Here is a 20805-nt window from a genome sequence, read left to right as displayed (position 1 = left end):
GCTTTGGAAGCTGTAAAGTGTTTCATGCATGTTATGTCATTTTATCCTCACACCCTCCTGAGGGGCAGACAGGAAGAGGTTATTACTCCCGTTTTACATATGGAGACGCTGAGTCTTCAGGAATGGGGAGGGACTCATCTAGGGCTACAGAACCAGGTAATGAGCCCCTAGACCTCAGGCACTGGACCCTGGGTCTGCTAAGTCCTATCTGTCATAAGCCCTACATCTTCATTCAGCTTTTCTTCCCAAACCCCCAACACACATACCCCCAAATTTGTCATGCATGAGCAGAGAGCATCCTTCCAGACTCCCTCAGGGCCTCAGAGCTGATCCAAATGCCGTAAGAGGAGAGGCGTGCCAAGGCTGCCACCCTCATGCCATGGGCCACAGCTGTCACTGCAGAGTGGCAGGTGGACATTCAGCAGCTCTGCTCTCCTTAACCAACCAGTGATGCTTTGGTCTCACCCCAGAGATTCTGATGTAATTGGTCAGGGTTGAGACCTGGGCACTGGGATTTTTTCTTTTTCTTTTTCTTTTCTTTTTTTTTTTTAATTCTCTTAGCATTCCAGTATAACATTGGGATTCTAAAAGCTCCCCTGATGATTCCAATATACAGCCACCCCCAAACCAGTAGTTCCATACAAGCAGTTCATGGGCCAATTATACCTCACAGAGGTATTCTGTTGGGCTCTGAGACATGAGTTTAGGTTTCATTTAGTTGTTAACATTTAAAAGCATGGAATTTTCACATAAAAACCTGAATTCCTAGCTGGGCATGGTGGCTCATGCCTGTATGCTCAGCACTTTGGGAGGCTGAGGCTGGAGGATCTCTTGAGCCCAGGAATTCGAGACAAATCTGGGCAACATGGTGAGACCCCATCTCTGTTTTTTTAATTAAAAACAAAACTGACCAAAACAACAACAACAACAACAACAACAACAACAACAAAACACCCCTGAATTCTCGGCTTCTCTTGAGGACTGAGAAACTCTGGCGTTGTGCCTACGCTCCTACTTGGTGACCAGTGTCTGGGACTGGGTAGTGCTGTCCCTTTACACAGGCTGGGAGCCTCCAGTTCCCCACAGTCCACGCCAATCCTTATTGTCTTGCCAGTCCCTTCATGTATTTCCATTATCTATCCAGCCCTTGCAGGGCTGCCCTGAGCCATTTATGTCCCTTGAAGGCTGGAAAACAGAGGCCTATAGACAAGTGTGGCAGCTGCAGACCTCCTCAGCTATTGCTTGGGCTAAGCAGACTTCTTTCTTTCCCAGCCGGAGAACATATTGTGTGTCAATCAGACAGGACATCAAATTAAGATCATCGACTTCGGGCTGGCCAGAAGGTAAGGGGGTTTTACTTAGATAGCTTAACAAAATTCCTTGGGACTCTTTGTGGCTCTCTGGGTATGGTTACTCCTGACCCAGCTAATGCTTGAGTTTTGGAACTGATGCAAGAAAGCTCTTGTGCACAGAGGCTGGTGGCCTTTGACTTGCAGACAGGCCTTGTTGCTCTTGTGTGGGCTGGCTTTGTGTTGTGGGCTCTGCTTCTTCCTAAAAGGCTATGGAATTAACTGAACTTCACTCCACCTGAGAAGAGAGGAGAGTGATGGTGAAGGGGGCTGTTGATCGAGGTGCTGGGCTGCTCAGTTCTGTGGGTTCCCCAGGCCTCCTGGGGCCAGGAGGTGCTGGGCTATGCGATGCATCTGCCACCATCCCTGCCCTCCAGGAAATGACCAGGTTAAATACAAAAAGCGAGCATGTGACAGTGTTGGGTGGCGCCATGAGTAGGTGTTTCTGTAACCTCTCAGGACTGGTTTAGATCTTGGTGAAATGGTGATATAATACATTACCTGCTGGCATGGGAGTGGTTATGAGCGTTAAATGAGAAAATACATAGACAGTGTGGACCCATCCTATCCGGGAGGTTAGGTTCTCAAGTTTCAGGGCCAAGTAAACATTGTAGGCCCAGCACAGTGGCTAACGCCTATAATCCCAACACTTTTGGGAGGCCAAGGAGGGAGGATCTCTTGACCTCAGGAATTCAAGACCAGCCTGGGCAACATAGCAAGACCTCATCTCTACAAAAAATACAAAAATTAGCCCAGCATGGTGGTGAGCACCTGTAGTCTCAGCAACTTGGGAAGCTGAGGTGGGAGGATCACTTGAGCCTGCAGTGAGTCAAAATCACACCATTACACTCCAGTCTGAGCAGTAGAGCTAGACCCTGTCTAAAAATAAATAAATAATAAAGTAAACATTGTATATTTATTATTATTATTATTATTATTATTATTATTATTTTGAGACCGAGTCTCATGCTGTCACCCAGGCTGGAGTGCAGTGGCACAATCTCGGCTCACTGCAACCTCCGTCTCCTGGATTCAAGCAATTCTCCTGCCTCAACTTTCCAAGTAGCTGGGATTACAGGTGCCCACCACCATGCCCAGCTAATTTTTGTATTTTTAGTAGAGATGGGGTTTCACCACGTTGGCCAGGATGGTCTTGATCTCTTGACGTCATGATCCGCCTGCCTGACCTCCCAAAGTGCTGGGATTACAGGCATGAGCCACCATGGCAGGCCGAATCACATATCTTCTAGGTAGGTCTTTCAGCTGCAGCTGAATTTTCAACTCTTCTGGAAGCTCCTTCTCTTTCCTAATGGCTGGCTGTTTTCTTCTTCTTCTTTTTCTTTCTTCTCCTTCTTCTTCCTTCTTCCTTCTTCTTCTTTCTTCTTTCTTATTCTCCTCCTCCTCCTCCTCCTTCTTCTTCTTCCTTCTTCTTTCTTCTTCTTCTCCTCCTCCTCCTCCTTCTTCTTCTTTCTTTCTTTTCTTCCTTCTTCTTCCTTCTTCCTCTTCTTCCTCTTCTTCCTCTCTTCCTCTCTTCTTCCTCTCCTTCCTCTCCTTCTTCTTCTCCTCCTCCTTCTCCTTCTCCTTCTCCTTCTCCTTCTTCTTCTTCTTCTTCTGACAGAGTCTCTCTCTGTCACCCAGGCTGGAGTGCAGTGGTGCAACCTCGGCTCACTGCAACCTCTGCCTCCTGGGTTCAAACAATTTTCCTGCCTCAGCCTCCCAAGTAGCTGGAACTACAGGTGCCCGCCGCCATGCCCGGCTAATTTTTGTATTTTTAGTAGAAACAGAGTTTCACCATGTTGGCCAGGAGTCTTGAACTCCTGACTTCAAGTGATCTGCCCACCTCAGCCTCCCAAAGTGCTGGGATTACAGGCATGAGCCACCACGCTGTGCCCTCCACCACATCCACGAGTGGAAGGAAACACAGCATAGCCCCTGGATGCAGAGCCGCGTGCCTGAGCTCAGCTCTGCCTTCCAGCACCTGCCTCCCAAGCAGCATCCACACCCTCAGTGCTGGTTTTCCTGGTCACTCCCCACTGGTTGAAGTGTAAACGTTACCCATTTGCAGTGTGATCATGCATTTTCAGTGCCCCATGTGCTGCTAGTGTAAACGCAGGAGGAAGTTCATATCATCCCACAAGGCCTTCAGGGTCTCTATCACACAGTGTATTGTAGTTCATAAACAGAAAAAAATCACATGCAATCTACCATGTTAGCAAATTGCTTAGTATTTTCCCTGATAATATGCTATAAAATTCAGATGCCTCCCACACGCTTGCATGTCGTATACACTAGGGCAGTGTTTCTCAACCTATTTCATTATCGCTACCTGCCCTGTAGTGAGCCCTTTTTGACTTTATTTCCCCAATCACCTAGTCCCCCTATGCCATGAAATTTAATACCATGGATGTACTGCGTATCTGTTTATGTGCTGTGGCCCTTTGGAGAGCCACAAACCATTGTAATAGGTAAGACTGTTTTGTCCCCCAAGAACCAATGTTTGTCCCCCACGGGGCAATATTGTCTTCACTGAGAATGCACGCGCTGGTGTATGCAATACACTCTCAAATACCTGATGGTCCGCTGCCAAATGAGCATTTGCAGGGACACACTGTGAACACCGAGAAAGAAGCAACCATTGGACGCCCCTGGAGTCAGGGAAGGCTTTTCTGAGCAGTTGGCAGGGACTGGTGGACAGGATTTGCTGTCTGCAGGCAATGCTGCTATGCTGGCAAATGCTTCAGCACCAGCCCTAGGGGAGTGGGGAGTGAGAGGGGATGGTTTGATTTGTAATCTTTGCCAGTGTTTGCTAATTACAAGCTACCAAGATGATATCACTGAAGGCGGAGCTGGAAGGAGAGGCACTCAGGACTCCCGTGCACCTGAGAGCCAGCTATCTGGAGGGGAGGTGGGGGGGCCCTGTGAGTTGTGGGCTGAGAACAGGGTGCACGCTGTATATGCAGGCCAGTCGGGGTAAAATACAGTAGAAGATGAGAGCACTAATGGGGAATCCTGAATGCGAGGCTCACACGTCTGAACATTATCCTATAGGCCAGGGTCTTACCTGGTGGGGAGGTGAAAAGGGCTGTAGGTCAATTTACCAAAACTTAGTCAAACCAAAAACCTCCATGCTGAGTGGCTGTTTGGGGAAAAGCTCTCAAATTGTATTTCCTCTGCTCTCACACCACAGCAAACAACACTGAAGACTTCTGTGATCAAAAGTGGTCAGGTGGGTTCCCCACCAGTGAGCAGCAGATGCCAGCTGGGTGTCCTGCAGTTCAGTTCCGACATCCCCTACTGGGAGACAGTGTCAGATCCCACAGGTTAAGGGCTCAGTCCTCAAGGATACCCCCTCTTCCCCCAGTCACTGGTCACAAGTGCAGGCCTCTGGAGCTTCTGATGGAATGTCTTCATGTTGGGGTTCCCACGACCCTCTCTTTGGGTTTAATTTGCCAGAATGGCTCAAAGAACTCAAGGAAACACTTACTTACATTTACCTGTTTATATTACAAAGAATACAGGTGAAGAGGGACATAGGGCGAGGTATGGGGAAAGGGGCATGGAGCTTCCATGCCTTCCCTGAGTGTCCCCCTCTCCAGGAATCTCCCCGTTTTCAGCCATCGGGAAGTTCTCCAACCCTGTCCTCTTGGGGTTTTATGGAGGCATCATTACATAGGCATGATTGACAATGGCACAGAAAGGTGATTGGACAAAAAGCCCATGATCTAAACCCAGCAAAGCCTGTCTTTTTCTTAGCCTCTCTGTGTTGCATTCCTTCCTTTAGGGTAGGGGGCAGGACCCTCTCTAGAATGAAGGTCTTTTGATCCACAGTCAGATTAGAGTCCTGCCTTGGGCAGGTGAAAGAAGGACTGGAGAAGAACACAGAGAGAGAGAGATTCTCTCCTGAGGCCTAAAGTGTCCCAACATTATAACAAGGACTATGCAAGTTAGAAGCCAGGGGGGAGGCCGGGCGCGGTGGCTCAAGCCTGTAATCCCAGGACTTTGGGAGGCCGAGACGGGCGGATCACGAGGTCAGGAGATCGAGACCATCCTGGCTAACACGGTGAAACCCCGCTCTCTACTAAAAATACAAAATACAAAAACTAGCCGGGCGAGATGGCGGGCGCCTGTAGTCCCAGCTACTCGGGAGGCTGAGACAGGAGAATGGCGTAAACCTGGGAGGCGGAGCTTGCAGTGAGCTGAGCTGAGATCCGGCCACTGCACTCCAGCCCGGGCGACAGAGCGAGACTCCGTCTCAAAAAAAAAAAAAAAAAAAAAAAAAAAAAGAAGCCGGGGGGGGGGAATATATATATATATATGTGTGTGGTGTGGTGTGCGCGCTATATATCTCTCTCATAACATGTATCTATCTATCTATCTATCTATCTATCCATCTAGTCTCCCGGCCCAGTCCCTCAACCCCCTCCACCTTGCTGCTCTTTCACTGGATGGGCTCAGCTGTGTTGGCGCTGAGTCATTGTCTGCCTGGCTCTCAGCAAATTTGGAGGAGAGGAGATTGCTCTCTGAAAGCTGATTTAAAGGAAGCAGGGTATACTGGCAGAATATTCATTTTATTTATTTTACTATTGTTATTCTCAATTGCCTCATCTATAAAATGGGGATGATAATCCTACCTATTTCATAGGGCTCTTGGAAGGAGGGGAAGAGATGCTACACATGTATAAAACTTTTAGCATAGTACCTGGCAAATAAAAAGTGCTCATGAAATTTTAGCTAGAGACTCTTTTTCTTCAAGAGTGATTCTAAAACACACTATTTGCCCCCCTTTCCCACTCAGCCATTGACTCTCTTCCTAGCCTTAAACTTCATGTCCAGAACTTTTTCTAATTTTTTATTTTTGGAATTGTGGTTTAAAAAATACATAACATAAAAGTTATCACCTAGTGTCCATCAGTGGATAAAGAAACTGGGGCATATATATGCAAATGAATATTGTTCTGCTTCAAAAGAGAAAGGAATCCTGTCATTTGCAGCAACATGGATGACTCTGTAGGGCATTATGTTAGGTGAAATAAACCAGGCTCAGAAAGACAAGTACCACGTGATCTCACTTAGGTGTGGAACCTGAAAAAGACAAACTCTTACAGGCAGAGAGTTGGATTGGTGGTTACCGAAGGCAGGGCAGGTGGCACTGGGGAGATGTCGGCCAAAGGATACAATATTTCACTTAGAAAGGAGGAATAAATTCAAGAGAGCCATTGTACATGGTGATTATAGTTAATAACAATGTATTGTATACTTGAGAATTGCCAAGAGAATAGACTTTAAGTGTTCTCACCATAAAAAGTAAGTATGTGAGGTAATACATATGTTAATTAGCTTGATTTAGCCATCCCACAATGTACACATGTATCAAGCATCATATATACCGGTTGGGTGTAGTGGCTCACGCATGTAATCCAGCACTTTGGGAGGCCAAGACAGGTGGAGTTTTTGCGCTCAGGAGTTTGAGACCAGCCCGGGCAACATGGTGAAACCTCATCTCTACAAAAAATACAAAAATTAGTCAGATGTGGTGGTGTGTGCCTGTGGCCCCAGATACTCAGGAGGCTGAGGTGAGAGAATTGCCTGAGCCTGGGAGGTGGAGGTTGCAGTGAGCCGAGATCTTATCACTGCACTCCAGCGTGGGTGACAGAGTGAGACCCTGTCTCAAAAAAAAAAAAAAAAAAATCATATATGCCATAAATATGTACAATCAGTACATTCATATTTTTGTGCAACCAATCTACAGAACTTTTTCATCTTGCAAAACTGAGATTCTATACCCGTTAAATAATAACTTTCCATTTTCTGCCTGCCCCTAACCCCTTCCTTATTTCTGTTTCTATCAATTTGACTACTGAAAGAAGCAAACGCCTGGAGGAGGAAGTCTGTAGTTTTCTGATTCTATCACTGACTTAGAAAAGCCTGAAGTCTGGGGCCTGGGATCTGTGTATTCCCCAGTAATTCACAAGTGTAGTGTGGGTGTGGGGTCCAGGCCATATGGCTGATGGGAAGTGGGGAATGTCTGCATCCCACCAGAAATGAGCCCCAGCATCCACATCTCCCAGGCCTCACCCCATGGTTCTTTGTACCCTCCCCTCTTCCTCAGGTACAAGCCTCGAGAGAAGCTGAAGGTGAACTTCGGCACGCCTGAGTTCCTGGCCCCAGAAGTCGTCAACTATGAGTTTGTCTCATTCCCCACGGACATGTGGAGTGTGGGAGTCATCACCTACATGCTGTGAGTGCTTAGTAGCCTGGCTCTGAAGTGGGGATGGGGTTCATTTGTCTTCCTCTGGGTAGTCTTAGAAGCAAAATTTTGAGCACAAGTAGTCTATTTGGGAAGTATCCCCAGGAAACCCCAATAGAGGAATAGGGTAGTGAGACGGGGAAGGAAAGGAGCCAGGGAAGGGTATGTTATTAAGTCAGTTACCATATTTATAAGGCGGTCGTATTTCCAAGTTATTGTAGTAGGTTAATACTGAAAAAATTGAGATGTGCTGATATTATTCCCTGGAACAAAGGTCTAAAGGTCTGTTCTTGGTGAGGAAGGCCTACTTGGGCTTCAGCAGCTGTATCAAAGTTATGGGTTGAGCTGGGCATGGTGGCTCATGCCTGTAATCGCAGCACTTTGGGAGGCCAAGGTGGGAGGATTGCTTGAGCCAAAGAGTTCAAGACCAGCCTGGGCAACACAGAGAGACCCTGTCTCTACTAAAACCAAAAAAATTAGCTGGTCATGGTGGTGTGTGCCTGTCGTCCCAGTTACTAGGGAGACTGAGGTGGGAGGATTGCTTGAGCCTGGGAGGTTGAGGCTGCAGTGAGCCATGATCATGCCATTGCATTCCAGCCTGGGTGACAGAGCAAGACCGTGTCTCGAAAAAAAAAAAAAAGTTATGGCTTGAGCCATTGAATTTTTTGGTACTGACACATAAAAGTAATAACTGAAAAAAACAAAGGTATTCATGACTCAGGAGTAAGGCCCAATTGTGGGCAACTAGAGTTTCATTCTGCTGGGGAACTCCAGAATCCATCATGGAATACCCCCTGAGAGTTATTTCATCTAGGGGAGGGAGTTGGGGTATTTATACACTAACTCTTATCAGTTATTCCATGTGGACTAATGGAGATGGGGTGGAATTGATTTCCTGATACTTCTGGGTGGGTAAAGCAAGCTTCGGCTGGAGAGAAAGCCCTCCAGCAAAGACATGCATGTGCTTTGGTACAAATGGAGCTGGATCATGCCTATAATCCCAGCACTTTGGGAGGCTGTGGCAGGAGGATTGGTTGAGCCCAGAAGTTCGAGGCTGCGGTGAGCTATGATTGCACCACAGAACTCCAGCCTGGGTGACAGAATGAGGCCCTGTTTAAAGACAAAACAAAATAAAAACCCAAATGAGGCTGGAGTGCACTGAAGGGGTAAGGGGGTGGGGGGCAGGGCAGGATACGCTTTATGGCATCGTTGAACCCATGCTCCCTGTTTTCTTCTCTGTCCGGCTGTGGACTTCCCGTGGCTGCTTTCTCAGAGGCAAAGTCATGTTTTGCTTCTGATCTTCTGATTATTGTGTAACTGCTACGCACTGTCCCTGCACTCGGATGTGTGAGCTGCACCAGGCTGGGGAAGTTCAGATCCCTGAGGCTGGCCGTCAGGGTATCCTGCTTCTTCTGTCCTCCCTCTAGCGGCAGCCTAATAAAGCCCATTTTCCTTTGGCTTGGGGCCTGGGTAGCATCTAAACAAGCCTGACTGTCTCAAGGACACGGAAGGCTATTTCTATTTCTAAAATTAAATCAATGTGTACTTGATAACTGGGCATATGAAGTTGGGCCCTGATTTTACTCTTTATTTCAGGAATGAGGTAGAAAGAGGTGAGCACAAGAGGGGACTTATTCCAAAAATTCTTCTTGCCTCCAAATTTTAAATCCTTCTGTGTCCTCCCTTTAATGAACACACTGGACTCCATCCTGTGGAGAAGTAGTGGGGGTGCTTTTCTTTTGAACCCTCTTGGTTCTGGCTAGGTCCACTTGAACTCTGTAAGCTTCTCTATTCTGCCAATGAATGTTGGCAAATGTGGCCTCTACCTACTGATGGTCCTTTCTCTCTTCTATAGACTCAGTGGCTTGTCCCCATTTCTAGGGGAAACAGATGCAGAGACCATGAATTTCATTGTAAACTGTAGCTGGGATTTTGATGCTGACACCTTTGAAGGGCTCTCGGAGGAGGCCAAGGACTTTGTTTCCCAGTTGCTGGTCAAAGAGAAGAGGTACCTTTCATTGCTTGTCACTCACGGGGACCCCAGGTCTGGGAGCTGGGCAGGACTGCTGACTGTGAAGGTCTTTCTTCCTGTGGACAAATTCTGTTCAAGATTTCTTAGTTTGCTACTTCTTTGGAAAAATAAAGGGAACAGAGAAAGGGACAAAGGAAATCAATGAAACAAACAAGTAGGGGCATAAAATACAGTTTTAGAAAGAAGTATATGTAGATCGGTCCTATCTGCAAGTTATCACTTGTCATAGGCTAAGGTTGAAAAAAACCTGAGCTATGCAGATGTTATTTCCAGAAGAAAGATCTGAATACCTTGTTTCTTGGTGAAGAGGATCTATTTAGGCTTCAGCATCTGTATCAAAGTCATGGGTCAAGCCATGTGAGGTTTTTGATACTCAGAATAAGGTAATAACTGGACATAACCAAAGGTATTAACAACCCAAGACTAAGGCCCAAGAGTCTGGGCTCTAAGACAGCTTGTGTTTCCCTGACTTTTATAGTTTTGTGTCTTTCTGACTGTGAAAAGTTATGTGAGAGGAAAAAAGAAATCTAAGTCAGATGAACAAGTTGCCTTCATACTCTGGAAGGAGAAATGAGCTTCCTTCAAATTTCCTGTTCTTTTGCTTCTTTAAGAGCAATTCCAGGTATAGCTAGCCTTCCTACTGCCCTGCTTCAACTTCTTTTTTCTTTCTTTTTTTTTTGAGACGGAGTCTTGCTCTGTCGCCCAGGCTGGAGTGCAGTGGCTGGATCTCAGCTCACTGCAAGCTCCGCCTCCCGGATTTACGCCATTCTCCTGCCTCAGCCTCCTGAGTAGCTGGGACTACAGGCGCCCGCCACCTCGCCTGGCTAGTTTTTTGTATTTTTTAGTAGAGACGGGGTTTCACCGTGTTAGCCAGGATGGTCTCGATCTCCTGACCTCGTGATCCGCCCATCTCGGCCTCCCAAAGTGCTGGGATTACAGGCTTGAGCCACCGTGCCCGGCCCCTGCTTCAACTTCTTAGCCCCCTCTGGGAAGTGGTTCCTCCCAGAATCACTGGAATATGTTCCCGCTATAGAGGTCAGAGAACATTTTGCTGACGACCTTCTGGCACTTTGAAGGAAGGGAATTTTAGACACAAGGAGTTCCCTTTTTGGTACATGGCATTAATCTGCCTAAATGATTAATCTGTTACACTGACTCAGGCTTCCTACCCAACTGAACAGATTTTTGGATGAGAAAAGGCAACTCCAACTAAAAGTCTTAACTGCTGTTTGATTTCACAGCTGCAGAATGAGTGCCACACAGTGCCTGAAACACGAGTGGCTGAATAATTTGCCTGCCAAAGCTTCAAGATCCAAAGCTCGTCTCAAATCCCAACTACTGCTGCAGAAATACATAGCTCAAAGAAAATGGAAGGTACTTGGTTTTTCTCTTAGTAAAGGTGAAATTTGTCATTCTAATCTGTCCTTTGAAAAAACTGCAGCTATGTTTTCTTTTCTTTTCTTTTTTTCTTCTTTTTGGGTTTGTTTTTATAGACAGGGTCTTGCTCTGTTGCCCAGGCTAGAGTATAGTGGCATGATCATGGCTCACTGTAACCTTAAATTCCTGGGTTCAAGCAATCCTCTCACCTCAGCCTCCTAAGTAGCTGGGACTACAGGCATGTACCACCATGCCTTGCTAACTTTTCTATTTTTTGCACAGACGGGGTCTTTTAAGTTGCCTAGGATGGTCTTGAACTCCTGGCCTCAAGCAATCCTCCTGCCTCAGCCTCCCAAAGTGCTGGCATTACAGGCATGAGCCACTGCACCCAGCCTGTAGCCAAATTTTTACTTACATTTTGATTCTAACAGAAAGATTATTTAGGGGGAAAAATCTCTCTCATGTCAAAAGCTGCTAACTTGATTTAAAAATGTCACAGAGCAAAAATAACTGGCATAAAACTTACATTTGGTTGTGCTTATATGGATACTTGAAGTGACAGAATGAAGCTTAAGCATATGTTCTCAGTGGCAATCACAGTGAAGCTCCTGAACTAACTTCTTAGAGCTTGAGGCCTGATTCGTCCACATTTTAGAAATGGGAGATAAGAAAGGCCTGTTAAACTTTTAAAACTTTATAATTTTGTTTACAACAGAATTCTTTAGTACCATGGACATAAAACCTATCTTAAAAGCAATTGTGGAAAAGGCCTTTGACAAAATTCAACAGCCTTTCATGCTAAAAACTCTCAATAAATTTGGTATTGATGGAACGTATCTCAAAATAATAAGAGCTATTTATGACAAACCCACAGCCAATATCATACTGAATGGGCAAAAACTGGAAGCATTCCCTTTGAAAACTGGCACAAGACAGGGATGCCCTCTCTCACCACTCCTATTCAACATAGTGTTGGAAGTTCTGGCTAGGGCAATCGGGCAAGAGAAAGAAATAAAGAGTATTCAGTTAGGAAAAGAAGAAGTCAAATTGTCCCTGTTTGCAGATGACATGATTGTATATTTAGAAAACCCCATTGTCTCAGCCCAAAATCTCTTTAAGCTGATAAGCAACTTCAGCAAAGTCTCAGGATACAAAATCAATGTGCAAAAATCACAAGCATTCTTATACACCAGTAACAGACAAACAGAGAGCCAAATCATGAATGAACTCCCATTCACAATAGCTTCAAAGAGAATAAAATACCTAGGAATCCAACTTACAAGGGATGTGAAGGACTTCTTCAAGGAGAACTACAAACCACTGCTCAGTGAAATAAAAGAGGACACAAACAAATGGAAGAACATACCATGCTCATGGATAAGAAGAATCAATATTGTGAAAATGGCCATACTGCCCAAGGTAATTTATAGATTCAATGCCATCCCCATTAAGCTTCCAATGACTTTCTTCACAGAATTGGAAAAAACTGCTTTAAAGTTCATATGGAACCAAAAAAGAGCCCGCATTGCCAAGACAATCCTAAGCCAAAAGAACAAAGCTGGAGGCATCACGCTACCTGACTTAAACTATACTACAAGGCAACAGTAACCAAAACAGCATGGTACTGGTACTAAAACAGAGATATAGACCAATGGAACAGAACAGAGCCCTCAGAAATAATACCACACATCTATAGCCATCTGATCTTTAACAAACCTGACAAAAACAAGAAATGGGCAAAGGATTCCCTATTTAATACGTGGTGCTGGGAAAATTGGCGAGCCATAAGTAGAAAGCTGAAACTGGATCCTTTCCTTACTCCTTATATGAAAATTAATTCAAGATGGATTAGAGACTTAAATGTTAGACCTAAAACCATAAAAATCCTAGAAGAAAACCTAGGTAATACCATTCAGGACATAGGCATGGGCAAGGACTTCATGTCTAAAACACCAAAAGCGATGGCAACAAAAGCCAAAATTGACAAATGGGATCTAATTAAACTAAAGAGCTTCTGCACAGCAAAAGAAACTACCATCAAAGTGAACAGGCAACCAACAGAATGGGAAAAAATTTTTGCAATCTACTCATCTGACAAAGGGGTAAAATCCAGAACCTATAAAGAACTCAATCAAATTTACAAGAAAAACACAACCCCATCAAAAAGTGGGCAAAGGATATGAACAGACACTTCTCAAAAGAAGACATTCATACAGCCAACAGACACATGAAAAAATGCTCATCATCACTCGCCATCAGAGAAATGCAAATCAAAACCACAATGAGATACCATCTCACACCAGTTAGAATGGCAATCATTAAAAAATCAGGAAACAACAGGTGCTGGAGAGGATGTGGAGAAATAGGAACACTTTTACACTGTTGGTGGGACTGTAAACTAGTTCAACCATTGTGGAAAACAGTGTGGCGATTCCTCAAGGATCTAGAACTAGAAATACCATTTGACCCAGACATCCCATTACTGGGGATATACCCAAAGGATTATAAGTCATGCTGCTATAAAGACACATGCACACGTATGTTTATTGTGGCACTATTCGCAATAGCAAAGACTTGGAATCAACCCAAATGTCCATCAGTGACAGACTGGATTAAGAAAATGTGACACATATACACCATGGAATACTATGCAGCCATAAAAAAGGATGAGTTCATGTCCTTTGTAGGGACATGGATGCAGCTGGAAATCATCATTCTCATCAAACTCAGCAAGAACAGAAAACCAAATACCGCATGTTCTCACTCATAGGTGGGAATTGAACAATGAGATCACTTGGACACAGGAAGGGGATCATCACACACCAGGTCCTATTGTGGGGGAGGGGGAGGGATAGCATTGGGAGATATACCTAATGTAAATGACAAGTTAATGGGTGCAGCACACCAACATGGCACATGTATACATATGTAACAAACCTGCACGTTGTGCACATGTACCCTAGATCTTAAAGTATAATTAAAAAAAAAAAAAAGCAATTGTGATCCAGGGAAGTGGCTTCCAACAATTTAATATAGACTTAGATCCTCACTGGGGATCCAAAAGCACAAACAAAACCCTTTATGTATGGAGCCAGTACACAAGAATACCTATACGTGTACACACATACCGGGAAAGACACACACACACACACAACAAAAATGTGACTCAGGCATGGTGACCTGCACCTATAGTCCCAGCTATTCGGGAGACTGAGTGGGGAGGATCACTTGAGTTCAGGAGTTTGAGGCTGCAGTGAGCCATGATCTTGCCAGTGTACTCCAGCCTGGGTGACAGAGTGAGACTCCCATTTTTTTGTGTGTTTAAAAAAAATCACATTTTCTCTAACAGAGTATGATGTATTCTGATATTTTCTATTCTGTGCCACTTGGCTTTATTTTTTAAATGCTGTTCACAACCCACCAATTTGATTTCATGACCCATTGCTTGGTTGTGAATCACAATTTGAAAAACACTGTTCTGTCAAAGCACGATGTAGGCTGATAAAAAATAAAAACAAGACACTGTTCTAGGGTGCTCCATTTTTAAAATGTGAAAAGGGCAGGATAAGCCTGGGTAACATAGTGGAGACATATCTCCACAAACAAGACAGAAATTAGCTGGGCGTGGTGGCACTTGCCTGTAGTCCCAGCTACTTTGGAGGCTGAGGTGGGAGGATCACTTGAACCCAGGAGGTGAAGGTTGCAGTGAGTCAAGATCATGCCACTGCACTCCAGCCTGGGCAACAGAGCCAGACCCCATCCCCACCCCCAACCCCCTAAAAAAAAAAGAAAAACAGGGGTAGGATGATATATCTTCCCACTTCATATTTACTCCCAACATGCCCCTGAAAGTCATGTGATTATTCTATAATTATTTTAGAAACTTGTTTTTCCTTTAGGTGATCAGATTTAAACCAACCCCAGCAGCTGGACTCACTTAAATCCTTTTATTGTTTCTTTGTAAAGCAACTGGTCTGAAATATATGCTTTTTCTTTTCTTTTATTCTCTCCTTGCCTCAAGAAACATTTCTATGTGGTGACTGCTGCAAACAGGTTAAGGAAATTTCCAACTTCTCCCTAACCTTCAACTCTGCTGCTCCAGTGAGTCCAGAAATTACTGAGGCCAGTGGTGAAGTGAAGAGATGACTCAAAAATTTAAATAATTTGGCTTTTTGGTATTATTGATTCCACTTATTTTGTAAAAATGGTTATGGCTGCTGCCTTCCTTGTGGATGAAAAGTGGCTGTAAAGAAGCTTCCTAAGAACGTTTTTTTCTGCCTTGTAAGATCACTACGTGTGAAATGTTCTGTGTACCTTTCAAATATACCTACTTTTGGTGGTAAGTGTAGGGATGCTTTAGGTAGGTACTTTGTATATGTCAAATTTAAATTCTAAACTCACACTGATTAAATAACTCGGTAGACTACTTTGCAGGGGCCATGTTATTCGTATTATCTCCTCCAGTACAAAGAATTCCTAGAATTTTGATTTGCTCAGGTGTGAGATGACATTTTATTGTACTACCCCATTCTTGTGTCAAGCCATGTGGATTTAGAACAGTGATCTTCAAACTTGCTTTAACTTATGCTCCCTCTTGAGAATTAGCATCATTTGAAATGTCAAAATATGTCAACTATCATAGCCAAATCGGAGCAGTGATCATTTTGAATGTGCTTTTTAAATCTCCACACACCTCCACCTCTCTGGTAATTCTGCCCTGTCCTAACCCCTCTGTCTTAGTTACAAATTTCTGGTCTTGTAAGTCTGGAAGCTGATAGGCAATTTATGAAAGAGATAGGAATGTAATGAGGTTCAGCTTTCTGAGAAAACACAGAAATGATACATCCTGAGACATCAAGGAAAGCGGCTCTTCTGCTGCCTCAGGCTGTAGCACGCTCTACACGTCTGTTGTCACTCTACACGTACACTTCCTATATACATGTACAGTTGACCCTTGAACAGGGTTTGAACTGCACGGTCGACTTATACGTGGATTTTCTTCTGCCTTTGCCACCCCTGAGACAGCAACACCATGCTCTCCTCTTCATCCCACTCTGCAGCTTACTCAACAGGAAGATGATGAAGATGAACACCCTTATGATGATCCACTTTCACTTAATGAATAGTAAATATATGTTCTCCTCCTTATGATTTTAGTAACTTTTCTCTAGCTTACTTTATTGTAAGAATACAGTATATAAGCTGGGTGCGGTGGCTCATGCCCATAATCCCAGCACTTTGGGAGGCTGAGGCAGGCAGATCACTTGAGGTCAGGAGTTCGAGACCAGCCTGGCCAACACAGTGAAACTCTGTCTCTACTAAAAATACAAAAGTTAGTAGGGCGTGGTGGCAGATGCCTATAATGTCGGCTACTCCGGAGGCTGAGGCAGGAGAATTGCTTGAACCCGGGAGGTGGAGTTTGCAGTGAGCCAAGATTGTATCATTGCACTCCAGCCTGGGCAACCGAGCAAGACTCCGTCTCAAAAAAAAAAAAAAAAAAGACAGTATATGTGTATATACACACACACAAACACACACACATGTACATGTGTGTGTATGGGTGTTAATTGACTGTTTATATTATTGATAGGGCTTCCAGTTAACAGTAGGCTATTAGTAGTTAAGTTTTTGGGGAGACAAAAGTTATACCCAGATTTTCAACTGCAAGGGGGTAGGGCACTCCTAACCCTCACATTGTTCAAGGGTCCACTGTACATTTAAACACTTTTCTGTATGCATTAGAGTAGCCCTGTGATCCCTTCACTGAAATCACACTGTTCTCAACATGGCAAGCAACTAACACTTTTTTTTTTTTTTTTGAGACAGGGTCTCACTGTGTTGCCCAGGCTGGAGTGCAGTGGCATGATCTTGGCTCACTGCAGCCTCCGCCTCCTGGGCTCAGGCGATCATGAGTAGCTGGGACTATAGGTGCCCACTGCTACACCCAGCTAATTTTTGTATTTTTAGTGGAGACAGGGTTTTGCCATGTTGCACAACCTGGTCTTGAGGTCAAGCGATCCACCTGCCCTAGCCTCCCAAAGTGCTAGGATTATAGGTGTGAGCCACCACACCCAGCTTCAACTAACACATTTACGAACTTGTACATATGTATATTTAGATACTTTACCAACTTGCAAAATGGTTAAAAGGAGTACTTTGTTATTAAAAAATACACAATCTTTTAAATTTTCTTACTTCTACGTGATTTTTGTGCTATTCTCATTTTTTTCTCGGGTGAGCAGCTTTAGTTTTTTATTTTATTTTTTTGAGAGAGTCTTCCTCTGTCACCTAGGCTGGAGTGCATTGGTGTGTTCTTGGCTCACTGCAACCTCTGCCTCCTGGGTTCAAGTGATCTTGTGCCTTAGCCTTCCAAGTAGCTGGGATTACAGGCATGTGCTGCCACGCCCAGCTAATTTTCGTATTTTTAGTAGAGATGGGGTTTTGCCATGTTGGCCAGGCTGGTCTTGAACTCCTGACCTCAGGTGATCCACCTGTCTTGGCCTCCCAAAGAGCTGGGAATATAGGTGTGAGCCACTGTGCTCAGCCTCAGGTGAGCAGCTTTAGTCAATGTTGTGAATTGTAGATTTTAATTAGACATGCAACAGTTTCACCACCTTTCAGGATTTTTGTCCCATGACAGAGGCTCTTCTTTTTTGACGGAGAGGTAGGCAGGTGGAGAGGTTATCCTGCTGCTGCAGTGCTAAGGTTGTTAAGTTTTCTCTGGAAGGCTAACCCTCATTGGGAACAGTTTCAGTACCAGCAAGTCTAGGCCTGCTCCAAGTTGGTCAGCTGAAGAATGAACATCAGAAGACACAGCTGCTGGAAGTTGTCCTTTGATGAGACAGTGACAGTGATTTGGTAAAATGTCTTATTTTTTAAATGTCAGTTATCTTTCCTTAAAAGGTTTTTTGAGGGCAGCCTCCAGAAGGAGCTAGAGAGTGTATTTTGTAGTTCTATTGTGGTTCATACCCTCCTTTGGACTTAAGATTCTGGAGAATGCTATGAATCATCTCCCCAGAAAAAGGTAGTTAATTACCATATCTAGAGCAGCACTGCCCAACAAAAATATAGTACAGGCTATACACATAATTAAAACATTTCTAGTAGCTTCTCTAACAAAACTCATTGAAAATCAATTTTAATAATTTATATGTTAGTGTATCAAAAATATTTCAATACATAATCAAGATAAAATTGAGATATTTTACCAGCTACTAGGGAGGCTGGGGCCAGAGAATCACTTGAACCCAGGAGGTGGAGGTTGCAGTGAGCCAAGATCACGACATTGAACTCCAGCCTGGGCAACAAGAGCAAAACTCAGTCTCAAAAAAAAGAGATTTGTATTCTTTTTCTCATACTAAGTCTCCAAAATCTGGTATACTTTACACTTAAAAACATATGTCAAGGCTGGGCATGGTGGCTGACATCTGTAATCCCAGCACTCTGGGAGGCCAAGGTGGGCAGATTGCTTGAGGCCAGGAGTTCGAGACCAGCCTGGCCAACATGGTAAAACCCCATCTCTAAAAATACAAAAATTAGCTGGGCATGGTGGTGCATACCTGTAATCCCAGCTACTTGGGAGACTAAGGCATAAGAATCACTTAAATAGGAGGTAGGGGTTGCAGTGAGCTGAGATCACACCACTGCACTCCAGCCTGGGTGGCAGAGCAAAACTTTGTCCCCACCCCCACCCCCCACACACAAAAAGTCCTGTCAATTCAGATGCTAGGTTTTCATCAGACGTACTTAATCTGTATTTAGATTTCTTAAAACTTACTGTGGAAAACTGTATTTACATACTCAAGTTGTTTGAAACATAACTCACAGTTTTTCAATAACTGAAGTATCTACTTTTACATGTATTAAAATCAAATAAAATTAGAAATTCAGTTCTGCAGTTGCACTAGCCACATTTTAAGTGTTTAATAGCCACATGTGGTTAGTGGCATTTATACTGGACAGGGCAGATCTAGAAAGAATCCTGTATCTATCAATTTTAATTTTTTTCCCTTTATGCTGTTATTCCTTACCTAGAGAAACAATTTCCCTCCAAAGTTCCTCTGAGGGGTCTGTTTAGGCCAGGCCCATACAAGTGAGCTATGTGGATTTTAGCATCCCTGATTTGAAATTTGAGGTTTTATGAAGCTTGAGTTTTTCTGGATTTTAATACTTTGCTGGTATATACTTAGCTCAAATATTTAATTGCAACTGTGTTGGGTCAACTATTTCTAATGGGACTTTTCCATTTGCATGTACAGTCACTGGAAACTGCCGGGCAGAGAAACTCTAAAAGGTAGTTGGGGCCCCCTCTTTTCACCTGTCAGATTGGTGAAGAATTGGTGAGGGTGTGGGGAAAATGGCATTCTCCCACTTTTGATGGATATGTATCCAAATAAAAGTCATGCCCATGCTTTCTTTCATCCAGCAATTTTATTTCTAGAAATTTATCCCTCCGTACTTGAACAATTATATAGAGATTTATGCAAAATGATGTTTACTATAGCATTGTTGCTAATGGCCCAGTAGAAACCACCAAGACATGCCTATTAGTTTGGTTTTAGTTAAATGAATTTTGCCACATCCATGTAGTGGAATACCTCACAGCTGTTATAGATAGATCTAGATATACTAAAAGCCATTTTTTCTTAAAAAAAATTATAGAATGTATGTATGGTATCATCCCATTTGTGAAGAGACATATGCTTATATGTGCATTAAAAAATTGTAGGATATGCAAGAAACTTAACAGTGGAATGTGAAAAGTGGGTGATTGGGAGAGGTGGAATTCCACTTTTCATTTATCTTTCTGAACCTTTTGAATCTTTTTTTTTTTTACAATAAGCATGTATTCCTTTTTTTTTTTTCAAGATGGAGTCTTGCTCTGTTGCCAGGCTGGAGTGCAGTGGTGCAATCTCGGCTCACTGCAACAACCGCCTCCTGAGTTCAAGCGATTTTCCTGCCTCAGTCTCTTGAGTAGCTGGGTCTACAGGCGTGCGCCACCACGCCCAGCTAATTTTTGTATTTTTAGTAGAGAAAGGCTTCCACCATGCTGGCCAGGATGGTCTTGATCTCTTGACCTTGTGATCTGCCCACCTCGGCCTCCCAAAGTGCTAGGATTACAGGTGTAAGCCACTGTGCCTGGCCTGCATGTATTACTTTTATAATTAAAAAATCACAACTCAATGTCAAGTGTGAACCTTGTGTTGACCCTGATTTGAGCAAACAATAAAAAGATATTTTTGAGACATTTAGATTATGAATTTCACATTTGATGATAGAGTTACTATTAATTTTGTGAGGTGTGATATGGGCAATGTGGTTAAATGACTTCAGAGAAAAAGGAAGGTATAGTTAAGCAAGTATGGCAACATCTAATAATTTGGGTCTAGGTGATGTGTATGGGTTTCATTATACTGTCCTCTTTACTGTTGTATGTATTTGAAAACATTCATGACAAAAAAACCTTTTTAATCAGTTAAACCATGAAGAACTGTTAAAGAAGTGAGCTTCCAAAAAGTGTTTATAACAGTACTGAAACACATGAATTCACTAACTAGTAAGCATCTGTATTAGGGTTCTCTAGATGGACAGGAGATATATATACACACACATATATGTGTATATACATATATATGTATATAAAGGGGAGTTTATTAAGTATTAACTTACATGATCACAAGGTCCCACAATAGGCTGTCTGCAAGCTGAGGAGCAAGAGCCAGTCCGAGTTCCAAAATTGAAGAACTTGAAGTCTGATGTTAGAAGGCAGGAAGCATCCAGCACAGGACAAAGATGTAGGC

General features: G+C 43.7%; 1 protein-coding gene across 8 annotated transcripts in view; it reads left to right on the top strand.

Moving 5' to 3' along the window:
* Positions 1–15805, top strand: part of MYLK3 (myosin light chain kinase 3) — a 56655-nt gene extending 40850 nt beyond the window's left edge. For 7 of the 8 annotated variants that reach the window (XM_033218301.1, XM_033218300.1, XM_033218297.1 and 4 more), the window contains 5 exons: positions 1273–1343; positions 7459–7587; positions 9452–9604; positions 10870–11002; positions 15027–15805. In XM_033218301.1, coding sequence (XP_033074192.1) covers positions 1273–1343; positions 7459–7587; positions 9452–9604; positions 10870–11002; positions 15027–15086 — 546 coding nt within the window. In that variant the 3' untranslated portion in view covers positions 15087–15805. The remainder of the gene's footprint in view (positions 1–1272; positions 1344–7458; positions 7588–9451; positions 9605–10869; positions 11003–15026) is intronic. The other variant, XM_033218295.1, reaches the window with a different exon arrangement.
* The last annotated feature ends 5000 nt before the right edge of the window (positions 15806–20805 follow it).

Source organism: Trachypithecus francoisi, unplaced genomic scaffold, assembly GCF_009764315.1.
Source record: "Trachypithecus francoisi isolate TF-2019V2 unplaced genomic scaffold, Tfra_2.0 Lachesis_group10, whole genome shotgun sequence".
NCBI lineage: Eukaryota > Metazoa > Chordata > Mammalia > Primates > Cercopithecidae > Trachypithecus > Trachypithecus francoisi.
Note: the sequence above shows the minus strand (reverse complement) of the source record. Positions and strands in the feature narration are given on the sequence as shown.